Genomic DNA, 18790 nt, shown 5'->3' with positions numbered 1-18790 from the left:
CCACTTCTTTTCTTCTTTATACAGGCCCTGAAAAGTTATTTTCCTGATAATTCTTTTTTTGGTTGGCCTATTGAGGGAGTAAGGACTTTCAGAAAAAAAAATCATAGTAATATTGCAAAAACGTTTGAACTTAATATATATCATGATATGTAGCATATAGTGGAGTAGAAAAGCTCCCTACTTTATAATAAAAAAGTCTTTGGGGTTCATAAACTCAGATGCTGGTCGGTCTGTGAAAAAATAGTATTTACTTCATGTTTAACTCTTTGCTTTGGTAAAGGGCAAGCTACTCCAAGTCTGAAAAAATGCCATACAAATAAGAACTCTTCTTAAATGGAAATAAACATCAGCACTGGAACACTCCACCTTAAAAGGATACTGTATTTAAGGGTACCTTGTACTGTATTTGTTGAACCCAGAGTCGGTGTATATTAAAGGGACTATATTTAGGAGGAATATGGTATTTAAGGGTTCCTAGTACTGTATTTTTAAACATGAACACTGGATAGGTCCCAGATGGACAATCATTTTGTGGATGAAATGGAGAAGAAACATAACAAGTTTAACACATTACCAGACCACAGACTGGTGAGATGGACCTATGGAGGGGTACCGTTAACATAATTTACCCTAGCAGTCTAGCTTCTCTCCCCTGATCCATGACCCATTAACGTCACAGTATGATCCTGCAGGAATGTTGATTTACCATCCAGAAACTCATTATTTGACATTCTGTCTACTGCTGTGAGGTATTTTATAACACATATACATTCATTGTCAGTTATCAGATGTATGTCGATGTGTTAAAACATCACTTGGCTTTGCTTCGTCTTTCAATTTGATTTGGATTGAGTTTTACCCTGAGCTCTGTAGAATCGATACACATGGTATATAAACTTGCGGATTTAATGCTGAACACTAGAATCAATAGTAGAGTTGCGTCTCGATTACATTGCCTTTGAAATGAGTCATCACGTTAAATGTCAATGTCTCACCTATGTTCTATTCTGCAAGGTTTTTAAAAAATACATTCTTAACTTTTGTGAATGCTGGTGTGGTCTTTTGACAGCCATTTTGATATATCCGGGCCTTGGGCAAGAACCCATTGCCTTCATCACCTGGGCGAATGTTCAACATTAAAGCCAAAAGTGAGGTTCTACCAAGCAAGGCGCTAGGAAATCAAAATGTAGTTAGAAGTAAAGAGAACTATAAAGATCTCAAATATTGCAATAGGTACAGCAGATTTATTTTGATCGCTTTTGTGTCCCCAAGTTGAGGGCAAAAAACAAGCAAGTCCCCAATTGTGGAGAATGTCCTGTACACACATGTACAACACAGAATCGTTCCACTGGGAAATGTCGTCTAAGATATATACACACATGTACAACACAGAGTCGTTCCACTGGGAAATGCCGTCTAAGATATCACATATTTTGTTAGAATACTAGTAACATTGTTGATGTTTCTATTACTGAATAAGTGCTTATTTGGGGGGATTCGGCCCCCGGTAAATTTTAGCGAATCATCAAATGATAAAGGATCACATTGATATATTGGTGCACTGCAATGTAGGTGATAGGAAACACTGAAACTGCAATTGGAACGATCACAATTTCACAAAATATTTGAAATGTAAAACGAATTAAAATCAGGATTCAAATACAAATCCTGTTAAAAGCAATGACAAAGCTTATATCAACTCAGATTGATATAACATTCAGGGATTAGTGTTGTACACTTATTTAACTCATTCACTCTTGAAGACACATTTGAAATCTTCCAACTCAAAGGTTGGAATAGTTCATTATGAAATTTCAGGGGTGAATAAATTAAGAGAAAGAGCATGTATTTAAACTCAAATGACAGAGGAAGTGTATCCATCTAGGATACTGAGTTACAATCATTGTAAGACATGGAGGCTGACTAGGAGATGTTAATGGTATATCTGTTACAGTGTATACTGTGTAAATCACACTCCTGGCTACATGCATTCTGTTGTCATTATTGAAAATTCTACATTGTAAATAATTGAATGATTGTCTGGCCATCAACATATGGGAGACATTCCCATGTAATCGTGGACTGCTAGCAAGGGCTGTAATTGATTGTAACAGTTTAGAAAGAAGATGAGAGTCAGTGATACCATCGAATTCTAGCCCAACTCCCTTGGGATCCCTCAAGGATTTCATTGGCCTTTGTTTTCTACCTCAACAGATGTCCTCTTGTTCAACACAATCATTGTAGTACCGACTAATGTGTCCCAAGGGGAAGCAATTACTTCTCAATTACAGTGGGTTTGAGATTGTGCATCCAGCATAAATGGGTTACATGGCAAACAATCTGAGACACAATACAGTGTTGTCATACCAGCAGTTAATGGTCCATTCTGTTGCATTAAAAGTGTGCACTGTCCTCGGTAAAAATAGCATGCAGAATGCCGTTACTAAGTTAACAGGTTCTGTACTTGTTTTTGCATAATATGTTTTTGCTACTATGCCAAAATTGTTGCCAGAGGTGAATGATCAGGTGGGGAGTTCTCTATGGAGGGTACCACACTTTTACAACAGTTACTCAACTAATGGGTTCTATACTTAAATGTAATATAATGTAGTTGTTGTAGCATTATAACATTACATCTCCAGGTTGTCATGTAGTTTTATCCCAATCTCAATATTTAATCATCCGGTAGGGATCTTTTCCACTTAAGAAATGAGGATATATAGTCATTCTGCTAGTTCAATCCTCCCTACCTAATATTTAATTGTTAACCTCTCCAGGAAATAAACATTAGGATGTATACCTAATACCTGCAGTGAATATTTAATTCTCAGAAGTCTTAACCTCTCAAAAAACGAGAATGATTTTGTTTTAACTTTTAATGTCATTATTCAATCCTAACATATAGGACTCTCTGGAAATTAAACTAGTTTGCATGTAATGAAGAAGTGTGTACCTTTTGCATAAATCATGCTGTTACCGTAGAAACGGTACACTTTTTTGGTGAGTTTGAATTTCTAACATGAATAATTGTCTAGCTTGTGCATAAATCCTTTTGGCAAAAATTATTGTGGAAAATGATAAATGGTTGAGGTTTTGTATTGGCAGTCATTACGTTATATAGTGTAGTGGAATCAGAACTCTCTGGGGAGTCATAGCTACAAACAGAATCAATACCAGTAATAGTGGGTTGGCGTAAATAATATATAGGATGCTATACTTAATGCTGTTTAGGACGATTCCTATGTAAGTCCACGGCAGCAGTGTTGTATACTAGCAAGGCTGATTGTCAGTGTACCTTCATGTCGCTCAGATCTCAAGGTCAAACACAGGTCAATGTTAATGATCAATAAAACTGATAAAGTAGTTAAGAACCACCGAGGTATCATACAGATAATACAATAGATCTCTTCAAAGTAGTTAGGAACCACCGAGGTATCATACAGATAATTCAATAGATCTCTTCAAAGTAGTTAAGAACCACCGAGGGATCATACAGATAATACAATAGATCACTTCAAAGTAGTTAGGAACCACTGAGGTATCATACAAATAATACAATAGATCCCTTCAAAGTAGTTAGGAACCACTGAGGTATCATACAGATAATAAAATAGATCTCTTCAAAGTCGTTAGGAACCACCGAGGTATCATACAGATAATAAAATAGATCTCTTCAAAGTCGTTAGGAACCACCGAGGTATCATACAGATAATTCAATAGATCTCTTCAAAGTAGTTAAGAACCACCGAGGTATCATACAGATAATTCAATAGATCTCTTCAAAGTAGTTAAGAACCACCGAGGTATCATACAGATAATTCAATAGATCTCTTCAAAGTAGTTAAGAACCACCGAGGTATCATACAGATAATAAAATAGATCTCTTCAAAGTCGTTAGGAACCACCGAGGTATCATACAGATAATACAATAGACCTCATCAGTTAAAGATATCCCCTATCATAAAGGAAACACGCTGTCAGACATTTTGCTGGTATTTTGTCCTTGACCAATCATCTGGCGGTTGCTACAGGAAACATTAAGACCAGTACATTGAGAGATATCAAAAGGGATATCACAGTAACATTTTTGTTGTTGTAGGTTTATATGAATGGAATTAGTAGAAAAAATTATGGTTTCCTATTGAATGTAATAAATTATATTTCACTCTTACAAGAGAATTTTCTGATATTTACACTCTTGGAAAATATTGGTCCAGATTTCTAGTCGGATGCTCTACCACTGAGCTAAAGGGAAATTACCTCTAGCTGAAGCTAGAAGGCGCCCTTAATCCTATATACAATTAAAACCTGCTTCACTACTCCCCCTTTTTAAATGTGTTTGCCCTCAGACACCATTTGTAACAGGAAAGAATAGTGTGCTTCCACCGGAGATTGAACCCTCGATCTCCAGGTTCCCAGTCGGACGCTCTACCACTGCGGGAAATTCCCTCTAGCTCGAAGCTAGAATGCGACCATAATCCTATGTACAATTAAAACCTGCCACACTTGTAAAACATTTATGGTATACCATGGGAAACCATGATATACCGGTATCCTTTATATCTGTATGTCTGTGTGTAAAGAATGTATGATTTATTCCATTCCATTTCTTATGCTTTTCAGGTAGGATGTTTCACAAGAGGACAAAGAGAAGACATTCCAAACAAGACCTATAGCGGTCAGTCAGATAGTGTTTAAACATGTCATAAGTAAGTGTTGTTTGTTTTGCTGTTTAATTATTGTCCAATTCCATACAAAACGTATAGCCGAGTATATACAGAGTTAGGGCCCTTTGTACATATTTGAAAATGCAGTTTGTCAGGAAACTGGGTGCTTGCAATACTTATCCTTGTTGGTACTATTACCTATTACAGTAGATTTCGCTTATTATCACTTCTGATTTGCCAGATGAAAATGTGATGTTAACTGGAACATGACATTAAGAGAAAATGTGTTTTTCTGACCATTTCAGGTGTCAAAACCCGGAAATGACCGTATTTAAATGTCCAAGTGATATGGTATTACAAAGAAGTTAGTTTAATAAAAAAAAATGTAACTAACGCAACTTTCTTTATTATCAGTGAAGTAATCGCTTGTTATTAGATTTAAATTTGCAGCCAAAATACTTGCTAAATTCCGGTGAAAATGACCTTCGATCGTATGTGACCAAATAAGCCTAGATCGACATAGCTGTCGGCTGCTAGTGTATAATCTGCTCCGTAGTAAGTCATAAAGAATGTCATGTTAGTACAAATTTACCTTAATCTTTGCATTGCTTTGATTTTTAAAACATCTTTGTAAATAAGGTAATTATGTACAATTGTAGTTGGAACTCTTTCAGTCCATAAATAACACTATAGGTGTTGAAGTTTTTGTGGTAGTAGGAAACCAATTTCAACGTCTAAAAATTGGAGATATTCTAGTGTGGCAGTTTTATTAACTAAATCTATTTATTGAAGGGGAATTACCCAAATCTATTTATAGTAGGGGAAATCTATTTATAGTAGGGGAAATCTATTTATAGTAGGGGAATTACCCTAATCTATTTAGGGAAAGGTTTATAAATATTATAGTTTTTTACGACTTTCAAATTTTTCACATTTTACACAAACTATGAAGTTAATCAAAAATTATTTTAAATCTTACAATTTTCAAAAATCTTCTCTAATATTTTCAGCCACACAGATTCATTCCTTCATCAGTTGTTCTTCGCAAAGACAAACAAGATGGCTGCATTCCAAAACCTCGTACCTACATTGCTTTTATTTATAAATATTCCGTCTTCTCTGCTGGAGAGAATAGGTAAGTGTGGTGTCAGACAGACTATAGGTGAACCGATTGATAGAAATATGTAAATTAGAAAAGAAGCAGAGGAGTTTGCTCATTATTAGAAACGAATATGATAGCAATATGAATACCTTAGAAATATACGAATATCAGATTAATTTCATGAGTTACTGATTCCTAACTTGTTCGATAGACTACAAACATTGGTTACATTTGAAACCTAATTTTTTTTAAAAGCATCTTGATTATATTGTCTTCGATCCTTTCATGTGTGCAGACCTTAAATGTTTCTCTACCAGTGATGTTAAGATGAGGGAAAAATAGTGCTTGCTGATAGTCATTGAGTCTCCAAAACTGATTATATATGTGATGTTGATTGTCTATGACCTGACGTCTGCCAACTTTTGTTCTTGAAGTGGACCGTCCACCCCAAGTGATCCAGCAACCGAGCCCCATTCCGTACCGGGACTGCCCCGAGTGTACCCAAGGCGACCGGGTCCTCGTATACTTTAAAGTGGGTGACACAATAACCCTGACCTGTCAGGCCAGTGGTCGGCCTGCACCAGAGTAAGTACACAATAACCCTGACCAGTCAGGCCAGTGGTCGGCCTGCACCAGAGTAAGTACACATTAACCTAACCTGTCAGGCCAGTGGTCGACCTGCGCCAGAGTAAGTACACAATAACCCTGACCTGTCAGGCCAATGGTCGGCCTGCACCAGAGTAAGAACACAATAACCCTGACCTGTCAGGCCAATGGTCGGCCTGCACCAGAGTAAGTACACAATAAACCCTGACCTGTCAGGCCAGTGGTCGACCTGCGCCAGAGTAAGTACACAATAACCCTGACCTGTCAGGCCAATGGTCGGCCTGCACCAGAGTAAGAACACAATAACCCTGACCTGTCAGGCCAATGGTCGGCCTGCACCAGAGTAAGTACACAATAAACCCTGACCTGTCAGGCCAGTGGTCGACCTGCGCCAGAGTAAGTACACAATAACCCTGACCTGTCAGGCCAATGGTCGGCCTGCACCAGAGTAAGTACACAATAAACCTGACCTGTCAGGCCGGTGCTCGGCCTGCACCAGAGTAAGTACACAATAACCCTGACCTGTCAGGCCGGTGGTTGGCCTGCACCAGAGTAAGTACACACCCTAACCAGTCAGGCCAGTGGTCGGCCTGCACCAGAGTAAGTACACAATAACCCTGACCTGTCAGGCCGGTGCTCGGCCTGCACCAGAGTTAGTGCACACCTTGACCAGTCAGGCCAGTGGTCGGCCTGCACCAGAGTAAGTACACACTCTAACCTGGTCAAAGAAAGTGCCCTGACCCTACAGTTACAAGGTGTATATCAAAACTAAAATTAAGGGGGGGGGTTACTGTTTGCAAGAAAAACAACATTGTTGTGAGACAGTTATCCTTCATATACATATCTTTTCTGCACCTTAGGATTAGCTTATATTCATGATTAGCTGAATTTGGTTGGTTCCTGACATCAAAATCTGACCAATCGCAAGGCTGATAGTTATATACTTTATAGATTATCAAAGTACCACTCAGATATTAAAGCCAGTCAATCCTACCATTTAGCTGCAAAGTGATTCACCTTTATCATTAACCCTTTAAGCACTGTAGACAATAATGGACTCATCCAGATCAATGCGTGGTAGAGTCTACTAAAGTTACATAGTGTGAAAGGGTTGATGGAAGCATTGGTCTGAGATCAAAGGTATGCAGGATTCTGTAACAGTTTCTAGACTGGTAAACTTGGATTATCAGCAAGATGGCTCATCACAAAATCCAAGGGTGCAGACCACTTATGTATATTGAGAGTGTTATCCTGGGATTATGTATATTGAGAGTGTTATCCTGGGATTAGTAGATAAACATGTGTCTAGCCACACATAGGAGTATAATGATACGATATGTGTCAGAACATTTACCCAGTTACGTACACTGAAATGTTGTTTCTTATTCTGCAGATACACATGGACGAAAAATGGAAAAGAAATAGACTTTGATGCCATAGAATATATATCACCTACTACAAATATCACACGGATAGTGTCAGAAGTGTCGGGTGGTTCATTAACAATTGATGAGACATCAGACTACGACGTGGCAATATACCAGTGTTCTGCATACAACAGACTAGGTAGATCACTGTCAAAAAAGGTTCAGATGATTAAAGCCGTAAATGAACCGTTTCCCTCAGTGACAGTTCCGAAGAGAGTGAGTGTTGTCGTGGGGAACTCGGCGACGTTAACTTGTAGTCCACCTCTAAGTATTCCCAAAGCAATAGTGTACTGGACCGACACCAATGACCCGTCCAGTGCAGGGTCAAGGATCAAGCTGGATGACCGAGTCGTCATGGATTATTCTGGTAAGTGTAAGGAAATAGGATCACAAGTTGTACCAAATTATATAAATGACTCTTTAAATAAACTTTAAATTGATACATTTGTTGGAAACATTGACTCCGTGAATAGGTAAGGATTAAATTATAAATTTTACATTGTAATGACTATATATCTACCTAAAACCATGTAATTGCAGGCCATTTAATTACAAAAAAAATTAAGAGTTTCTTATAAAAATCAAGACAGTAGTTTGCAGTTTGAGTTTTTAAAAAAAATTAGAAATACCAATCCTCCCTTAAAAAAATAAAAGCTCATTTAACTTTTATAATTTTCAATTAAAATTTCATAAAAATGTTTAAAAATATAGTGATGAATTCTTGTTGTTTATTTTTCTCAGGAAAGTTGCATTTTGCCAATGTGATACCATCGGACAATAGGAATGGCGAGGCCTACGTGTGTAACGCCTGGCAGAAAAGTGTCTTTAGATCCTTCCTTCAGGGCGACGACAAAATCATACAAACCAAAGGATGTAGGTTTTCTCCCCTTCTCAAAATAACTTTTGTTTTCTTATTTGATTGATTCTTATTTGATTGATTCAAAAACACATTGAATCATTTATCGATTTTTATCAGGTTTCTATGTCTGTGGTAAGATTAAGATCATCAATGATAAAATCAACTTTATCTGGGTTTTTTGGGGGGGTTCAATTGTCTGGAATTTCATTTCTCTAACATCACACAGAGATATCCACACTTTTATTCAGGAAAATGTGTATCTGTCTAATGCTAGGGTAAAGACATTGAGATTCCCCTGTCATAACAATCGCATGGCATCATGTCATAACAATCGCATGGCATCATGTCAACAATACCTTGACATCATGTCAACAATACATTGACATCATGTCAACAATACTTTGACATCATGTCAACAATACCTTGGCATTATGTCAGCAATACCTTGACATCATGTCAACAATACCTTGACATCATGTCAACAATACCTCGGCATCATGTCAACAATACCTTGACATCATGTCAACAATACCTTGGCATCATGTCAACAATACCTTGACATGTCAAAAATACTTTGGCATCATGTCAACAATACCTTGACATCATGTCAACAATACCTTGACATCATGTCAACAAATACCTTGGAATCATGTCAACAATACCTTGACATCATGTCAACAATACCTTGACATCATGTCAAACAATCACAGAAGATAACTCATTGGACTTACAGGAAGACCAGCAGCAATCAACCCTTGTGTTTCATGTAATCTTCACTTGTACTTTAGGTGGGAGATCAATAATCATTCCCCACCTTGGGGATAAGACTTAAACAAAATGTCAACCCAAGGATCAAGATTCTTAAATGTGTAGTCGAGGCTCTTATATTCGTCTACACAACAGCTGTGCATGGTCATAGGACGATGTGTCCACATTCACTGCTGCTGGGACTAGGATGTCAAAGTAAAGGGAACCAGAAATGGCTGCAGTAAAATTGACCATGATCTTCATCAATTGTAGATGTAACTATAAATTTATTGTCCCATGCTTTCACCGAAACGGGGGATATTTATATGGGTTCGTCCGTCCGTCCATCTGTCTGTCCGTCCATCTGTCTGTCCGTCTGTCACGCTTTGTTTCCGTGCAATAACTACAACAAATGTTAATCGATTTTCTTCAAACTTGGTCACAGGGTTAAATGCCAAGTTCAATCCACTTTCAGCGGACCCCATTTCGCGGAGTTATGGCCTCTTGAGTAACGAAAAATGTAATTATCTGCTGGGTTTTGTTTCTGTGCAATAACTATAACAAATGTTAACCGATTTTCTTCAAACTTTGTTTGATTTTGATGAAACTGGTATATAGGGATATTAGGGAACTGCTAATTCAACTGCATTGGTTTCGTTGCCATAGCTACCACACAGAGGCTTCTGATTGGTTGAAATTTAGATATTGTTAAGATTTTGATGAAAATTTGTATATAGGTATATTTGGGGACTGCGAATAAAACCACATAGGTTTCGTTGCCATACCAACCACACAAAGGCTTCTTTTTGGCGGAAATTAAGATATTGTTTGATTTTGATGAAAATTGTTATTTGGGTATAAGGGGACTGCGAATTCAACCGCGTAGGTTTCGTTGCCATAGCAACCACACAGAGGATTCTGATTGGTCGAAATTTAGATATTTTGTTATTTTTATGAAAAATGGTATATAGGGGTATATAGGGGACTGGAAATAAAACCGCATAAGTTTCGTTACCATAGCATCCACACGGAGGCTTCTGATTGGTAGCAATTTAGATATTGTTTGATTTCGATGAAAATTGGTTTATAGGGTATTAGGGGACTGCAAATTCAATCGCATACGTTCCATTGCCATAGCAACTACTTAGAGGATTCTGATTGGTTGCAATTTAGAAATTGCTCAATTTCACTCAAATTTAGTATGTACATTGTATTGTAGGTGTACTATGGCAATGCGATCCCTTTCTGATGCATCTTTGTGACCATGGCGGCAGTTTGGGGGACATCTGTAATGGTCCCCCATTACAATTACCGTAAAAACCCATGTAATTTGCGCACCTGTGTAATTTGCGCAGGTACTTTTTGAGGCTGAAAATCGGGAAAAAAGCTTCTACTCGAATATTTTGCGCACCCAAAAAATCTGGGAAAAAAACGCTGTTCATTTATTTTTTTAAATATATTTCTAGNTATGTCTCAACAGCACGATACTCACATGTTTAAACCTAACCTCAATAATGTTAACCTACAATATTTCCTGCAAGCGGGGGATACAAATTCCACGAATTTGCTTGTTTTGTTGTAGCTATGGGTAAATTTCCAGTGAGTAAGATGTGGAACTCCAATAGAACAGTGACTGGACTCCTGGGTGAAACGGCAAAGTTCATGTGTATATTTGCCGGCAAGTAAGTGTGCAATGAAGTACTAAAACAATGGTTTTGTTTCATTCTTTCTGGTATGTATGTGGCACACATGTAATTCACATAAAGAAATTCTCACTGTGTAGCTGTAAGACAAGGCTTAAACCAATAAACAGTTCATATAAAAGCATTAAGTATATGTACATACGAGTGATTGAATTTTACATTAATTAAATTTTACATTAATTAATAATATAAATTTAAAAACAATTATTCCTTCCTCATTGGGTGGATCCTAGTAACCTAAGGTCGGTGATTTGAGATATTGACTCAACGTAACTACATTTTTGGAAACAGCAATTCAATATTATCATGTGATGTCACTTCAACTGCAATGACACTGTATATATATGCTGTCAACCAAGTTCTGTATTTTTCTCATATCAAATGTAACAATGACAGACTTGTATTTCAGTAAATATGTGGTTATTTGGCCCGGAAAAGTGCTATTGAGTCAAGATTGAGGTTAATATCTCTTCCACAGGTCCATGTAACCACATGTTTACCCAAACAGAATTCAATAATGGATAAATATCCTTTTGGGGAAAAAGATTGATGTTAATATAGTATCTTCTCCCCTTGGGGTAGCATCTGACTTGTTATATACCGCTTACAATTGGTTGTTTCAGTCCTACTCCTAAGATAATCTGGAAACACAGTGGCAGTCTCATGGAAAACACTGGACATGAGCTCATAATCAAAAACCTCAAATACAGTCACCAGGGAGACTACGAGTGTGAAGGGCAAAACAAGCTCTCCAAGGGCATCACGGTCACATTTTCTCTCACCATCCAGTGTAAGTCTCCCCATACTGACCTGTAGGTCAAAACAGAGCATATAAGTCACATGTTCTCTCACCGTCCAGTGTAAGTCACCCCTTACTGACCTGAAGGTCAAAACAAGCTCTCCAAGACATCTAAGTCACTTGTTCTCTCACCATCCATTGTAAGTCACCCCTTACTGACCTGTAGGTCAAAACAAGCTCTCCAAGACATCTAAGTCACTTGTTCTCTCACCGTCCAGTGTAAGTCACCCCTTACTGTCCTGAAGGTCAAAACAAGCTCTCCAAGACATCTAAGTCACATGTTCTCTCAATGTCCAGTGTAAGTCTCCCCTTACTGACCTGTAGGTCAAAACAAGCTCTGCAAGACATCTAAGTCACATGTTCTCTCACCGTCCAGTGTAAGTCGCCCCTTACTGACCTGAAGGTCAAAACAAGCTCTCCAAGACATCTAAGTCACATGTTTTCTCACCGTCCAGTGTAAGTCACCCCTTACTGCCCTGTAGGTCAAAACAAGCTCTCCAAGACATCTAAGTCACATGTTCTCTCCCCGTCCAGTGTAAGTCATCACCCCATACTGACCGGTAGGTCAAAACAAGCTCTCCAAGACATCTAAGTCACATGTTTTCTCACCGTCCAGTGTATAAGTCATATCCAGTATTTTTATAAAGAGTATTGCTTTGATAGTATCATTTGTACATATTCAATTATTATTGTGGTTGGTTGTGTATCCAATGATCTTCGTAATTAAATCAAATTATTTTTCATGAAACAATGGAATTATTTCAACATAATTTTCACTATCTTTCCAATTAACCAAATAAGGTATTGACTAGTAATAGTTAATACTCAAGACAACATTCCTGCAGTGTAGGATCTCAATTCAGTATATTTTATATATAAATGAAACTTGTTTTAATCCTACAGCGAAGCCATCTTGGGCTACACCACCAGTGAATCAGGACGTGGGAGTGACGGAAGATGCTACATTTCAATGTATACCACAGGGTCTACCTAAACCCACAGTGGAGTGGTTCATCAACGGCAAACCTATCAGTGGTCAGTACGTCAACTACCGTCCTAATCTGTTTGAATTCTATCAATACTAGAATTTAAGCCTAGCCTGCTAAAATAAGTAATTGCCAACCCATATTTAGGTTCCAGATTTAGCGAGACCAGAAAAGTCATGCAGCCATTTATAAACAATCCTCATAATTTTGCTGTGTACGATGCTTTGTAATAGCTAACTATGATAGATTTGGAGGCTGTTTTCATGGTGTTGGTTTGTCTAACTCATTCCATACATATTAATTAGTATATTTTCTTCGTTTTCAGAAGTACCAGCTACTCGGAGGACCCTAGCTAACGATGTACTGACATTCCAGAATTTAGATAAACAAGATTCTCAGGTGATACAGTGCCTAGCAACCAACAAACATGGCACCTTATGGGCAGACGTATACCTCAATGTCCTCGGTAACCAAATTATTCTCAATTAGAACCTTTTAAAAAGTTCACCATAATTAGAATCTGTAGAAACAATCAAATTGATGTGTTTTATCATTGAAATGAAGCTTTCAGTATATTCCTCCCTCTGTATGATCTCACACTCCTGTCTGACACCATTTGTGATAGTGCAGTTACTGGTGATGGCTTTTGTAGAGAAAATGAAGCTTTAAAAGAAACTAGACACGGGTCAATTGTTGGGGACCAGGTAGCTGGATTGGTATAGCATCCATCTAGAGTTCAGAAGGTCTCAGGTTTGAACCCTGGTCTGGAAATCACAAAATTAAAGAAAAGAAATAGGAGTAAAGCATATAACTGAAGTGTTACTTTATTTGTCACTATGTCATTTAAATCTGCTTTAACTCATTCGCCCCTGAAGACACATTTGAAATCTTCCAATTCAAAGGTTGGAATAGTCCATTATGAAATTTCAGGGGTGGATGTTAAAATAAAGGTAACAGGTACCAACATCTCCTTCCAATAATCTGCATACACCTCTGATGTATTATTGCAGATGCAGACACTATACTATATTATTACCACTGTAATGACAATGAAATATTTGTTCCTTTTCAAAAGAAAATTCCATGAAAATCACATGTTACCATGCATTTTGCAGAATTGTAGTTGTTTGAAATCTGAATGTTTGAAAATAGAAATAATAGAAAAGACAAAGACATGAAAGGTGGAGTCAAACTCGGGACCAATTCTAACGTCTACAGTTTATCAATCTTACCATACAGGAACTAAAGTACAAACACAGCATCAAGATGAGGCTCCAATTTATTGACCTATTATGAAAATAATCTGATTGGAACTCTTCATTGCAATTACAACTGATTCAGTGGTACCCTTTTCCTTAATTGAATCCAGCACATGTCACAACTGTCTGAAATCAACCCTCATTTGCTGCTTTTAAAATTCCAGCCTACGCACCTGAGATCACCAGTGGCCCCGGACAGCTGACCGTAGCTGAACGCCAGTCTGTGACCTTGACTTGTGTCAATGATGGAAAACCACAGCCTGTACTGACGTGGAACAAGGGTGCACAAATCCTTCGTGGGACCCGGTACACACAGACCGGATCGTCTATAACCATCGCAGTAAGATTCAAGCGTTTCAAAGTACTGCAAATTTGCAAATGAACTAATACTTTCTGAAAGACCTATGTTAATTTCTCTTTAAGGTGCAGCACTTGTGTACCATCTATCATCTGTTCTTCCTCTATCTCCCCTCAATCCATTATCCTTCTTCAGTCTTCCATCAAGGCCTTGTCCTTTGTCTCCCTTCATCCTTCTTTCCTTCGTCCATCACCCATCAATTCTGTCTCCTATCTATCCAGTTTCCTTTATCTGTCTATCCTTTTACCTTGTCTGTCTTCCCTTCATCCATTGTCCTTGGTCTGTCTTCTATCCTTCCTTTGTTTGCTGCCTTTCGTCCATCATTTGTCAATGGTCTGTCTTCCATTCATCCTATATCTTTAGTTTGTTTTCTTTCAGTTCTTTGTCCGTTGTATGTCTGCATGTCTTTTGTTTATCCTTTTTCTTTTGTCTTCTGTCCATCTTTTTCTTTGATCTTACTTCTGCCTATCAATCTTTGCCTATGGCCTTTCTTATATCCATCTATCTTTCCAGCTAGTTTTCTTGACCCTTAAGTACTCCAGGTCACTTACTTTGTATAGATTTTCAATATCCAGGATGACTTGGGTTTTTTTTAACATATGATATCATGATTGTATGAGTTGTTCCTTTCTTGAAGGATGTGTCCAGTGGGGATGGCGGCACCTACACCTGTGCGGCTACCAACGTTTACGGCACTAAATCTAGTACCGGCTCCCTAACAGTACGAAGTGAGTGTAAGATAACGTGAATACTAATTCATTCAAATGATATCATTTGAGACCCCAATTCAATGTAAATTCTCATTGTGTTAGACTTATATCCATAACAAATCAGGGATATAATGAACGGATTATACAAGTAATTACGGCGTCATCATAAACGTGTTTGTATTCCTCACAAAACAAGCCGTATCTGGCCATACATTGGATCATTCCTCACAAAACAAGCCGTATTCAGCCATACATTGGATCTTATTCCTCACAAAACAAGCCGTATCTGGCCATACATTGGATCCTATTCCTCACAAAACAAGCTGTATCTGGCCATACATTGAACATTCCTCACAAAAAAAGCCGTATCCAGCCATACATTGGATCTTATTCCTAACAAAACAAGCTGTATCTGGCCATACATTGAACATTCCTCACAAAATAAGCCGTATCCAGCCATACATTGGATCTTATTCCTAACAAAACAAGCTGTATCTGGCCATACATTGAACATTCCTCACAAAATAAGCCGTATCCAGCCATACATTGGATCTTATTCCTCACAAAACAAGCTGTATCTGGCCATACATTGAACATTCCTCACAAAATAAGCCGTATCCAGCCATACATTGGATCCTATTCCTCACAAAACAAGCTGTATCTGGCCATACATTGGATCATTCCTCACAAAACAATCCGTATCTGGCCATACATCGGATCCTATTCCTCACAATTTCCTCTCAATTGTTTTTTTCAGAGAGAACACGCATCGTCTCGGCTCCTCTGGACAAAAATGTCACGTATCCGAGCCCAGTGATCTTCAAATGTCAAGCATTCACAGACAGTGCAGAATCTGATAATCTTAAAATCAGTTGGCTGAAAGATGGCGTTCCCTTTGATATAAGTGATCCTAACATTGAGATGAGGCCGGATGGCTTCAAGATCAAGGAGACATCTAGTGCTTACACTGCTAACTATACCTGCTGGGCACACAATGGCATAGACGAGGCCAAGTCTGTGGCCCAACTCAAAGTCAGAGGTCAGTCGAAATGCACCCAAGTCAAGGTTGTTGGCCATTGTCAAGGTCGAATAATTCCAGAATTCATTTCAAATAAAAAAGTATATGGTTGATGATTAAAAGCAATAGATTGACTGAGATTATATATACTTGTGATATGAATATGAGAATTGACTAAATTGAAAGGATACTTGAGACAACATATTAATGATCAGCTATTATTTTAACCTTACAGCACCCCCAGATCCATCCAGCAACATCTTTATCCTTAACTGTGATGCCAGGAGTGTATCGCTGCGCTGGACAAAGTCCAGGGATAATTTTTCACCAATACAGCGTTACGTGGTAGAACAACACAACGGATTCAATCCTGGCCAGTGGAAGTTTCTGGCTGAAACTGACGGTACTGTGACAGAGGTCAATGCTGAACTCTCCGCATGGGTGAATTACACGTTTAGAGTAAAGGCGGTCAATGATTTCGGGGAAGGAATGCCATCTGACCCAACAGGTACTGTCTGTAGAACGCAGAAAGATTATCCTGACAGGCACCCAGAAAATGTCCACATCATCGACAACAAGCCAAACTTCCTCATCGTGGAGTGGGATGTAAGTCTTAGCTAAACAAACAAAAACGTAGCCAATGTTTTTTCTTCCTCATCGTGGCGTGGGATGTAAGTCTTAGCTAATCAAACAAACCGTAGCCAAAGTTTTAACTAATATACCTAGGTCAATTTCAAAATTATTAAATACAAGAACTATTTTGCTGTTGAACTTTGTTAATCAGGAAAAATCTAAATTTGGACACTCATTAATAGATTTCCATAACAGATTTGTAATCATTAATCCAAACTAGGCTCCGGATCAGGAGGAAGGGATTAATCAGGAACAGAGGGTCATATTCATATAAAAAGTAAAGTTAAAAAATCTGCGTTCTAGAAAGTTTGTGCAGGCATCAAATGCCTATAATAAAGTAAATTCTTTGTCAAATTTTCACAGACATGGCTTGAGTATGCACTATAATTCTTGCTATCTATAAAGTTTACATTTTCTGTGATGTCCTGTTAAAAGATTAAAAATGGAACTTAAGTAAAAAAAATCATCAAAAAGATCAAAAGTCATATATTCTGCAAAAGTGAATGTTAAGGTTCTTCGATTCTTTAACAGTAAAACTGTACAATTGATGTTAAATATGTCAAAGTCTCTCCCTTGTTGATGTTGACGGTGTCGGTTTGGCCAGACTCTCCCTTGTTGATGTTGACGGTGTCGGTTTGACCAGACTCTCCCTTGTTGATGTTGACGGTGTCGGTTTGGCCAGACTCTCCCTTGTTGATGTTGACGGTGTCGGTTTGTGTTTAAGGCCATGGACCCTATTCTACACAATGCTCCCGGGTTCCAGTACAAACTGACGGCCAAGAACAAGAAAACCGGCTTCACCCATCAGTTTGTCTTTGATGACTATCTGGAAACGCGTAAGGAAATTCAGACTGGTGACGTGTTCCAGGAGTATGAGATCTACGTTATGGCTGTCAATGAAATAGGCAATGCAGTGCCCGTACCACTGACCAATATAGGACACTCCGGAATGTCAGGTAAAACCTTTTAACACAAAAAAATGGGGGGGTGACCGAGAAAAAAACCTGCAAAAATCTAGTCATTGAAAAAGATTCAATGCAGTACCCATACCACTGACCAATATAGGACACTCCGGAATGCAATATAGGACACTCCGGAATGTCGGGTAAAACCTTTTAACACAAAAAAATAAGGGGGGGGGGGGGGGGCAAAGAAAAAAACCTGGAAAAAATCCAGTCATTGAAAAAAAAAAAAATCCAAATGAGCTTCCAGACATTTGAATCTTTTTGGTTTATTGTTCAAAAGTGCATGCACTATTTGTATGGTATCCATATACCATAAATATTCATGTAAAAAGCACACTTTTAAGGGGAAAATGACAATACAAATGTATCAAGAAAGGGCCTGTCCACTATACACGAGAACAATCCAAAACAAGATCTGAGTTGCAACCATTTATCATGAATTTTTCATGGATTTTCAGAAATGTTTTGAAAAATACTCGCAGCATTTAACTGATAATATTTTTAATAATAATTCCTCATAATTAATAGCTATTTTACTATGACAAAAAGTTGTAATTTAAAGTCATATTACACGATAAAATGAGATAAATAAACGGTACTAACAGTACAGTTCGTCTAAATTTCAGGTCTCTTCAGCATACTTACTTTAAAATACCCTCTTTTGAATTCTTCCTACATGTTTGTAGCTATGTAGCTATTTTGGAAGGACAACAGAATGTATTGCTCTTGTTGACAAATACTTTCAGTGCCTATAGTGGTCCCAGGGAACTTTGAAGTTGACCCTGACGTAAATATGACATATGATGATGCAGGATTCCGCTGGGATCCAGTCGACGACAGTCCAGAGTCAATGCAAGGCAAATTTGAAGGCTACAAGGTCAGAAAAGAAAATCTTCAGATTCCTCTCTCGTCAAACAAGTTATTTTTCTTTCTGTTAATAAACCTCATTAT

At 38.0% G+C, this 18790-nt stretch overlaps 1 protein-coding gene across 13 annotated transcripts in view; it reads left to right on the top strand.

The window, feature by feature from the left end:
- Nucleotides 1-18790, top strand: part of LOC110459909 (neuroglian-like) — a 156424-nt gene that overhangs the window by 119608 nt on the left and 18026 nt on the right. For all 13 annotated transcript variants that reach the window (XR_002464015.1, XR_002464009.1, XM_021512540.1 and 10 more), the window contains 15 exons: nt 4624-4709; nt 5678-5802; nt 6204-6354; nt 7769-8169; nt 8544-8675; nt 10991-11090; nt 11735-11901; nt 12814-12945; nt 13222-13362; nt 14320-14495; nt 15151-15241; nt 15981-16262; nt 16477-16847; nt 17599-17830; nt 18586-18716. Coding sequence is in view for 11 of the 13 variants with exons in the window: in XM_021512540.1 (XP_021368215.1) it covers nt 5727-5802; nt 6204-6354; nt 7769-8169; nt 8544-8675; nt 10991-11090; nt 11735-11901; nt 12814-12945; nt 13222-13362; nt 14320-14495; nt 15151-15241; nt 15981-16262; nt 16477-16847; nt 17599-17830; nt 18586-18716 (2583 nt within the window). In the remaining 2 variants the exon portion in view is untranslated. The remainder of the gene's footprint in view (nt 1-4623; nt 4710-5677; nt 5803-6203; nt 6355-7768; nt 8170-8543; nt 8676-10990; nt 11091-11734; nt 11902-12813; nt 12946-13221; nt 13363-14319; nt 14496-15150; nt 15242-15980; nt 16263-16476; nt 16848-17598; nt 17831-18585; nt 18717-18790) is intronic.

Source organism: Mizuhopecten yessoensis, unplaced genomic scaffold, assembly GCF_002113885.1.
Source record: "Mizuhopecten yessoensis strain PY_sf001 unplaced genomic scaffold, ASM211388v2 scaffold201, whole genome shotgun sequence".
NCBI lineage: Eukaryota > Metazoa > Mollusca > Bivalvia > Pectinida > Pectinidae > Mizuhopecten > Mizuhopecten yessoensis.
Note: the sequence above shows the minus strand (reverse complement) of the source record. Positions and strands in the feature narration are given on the sequence as shown.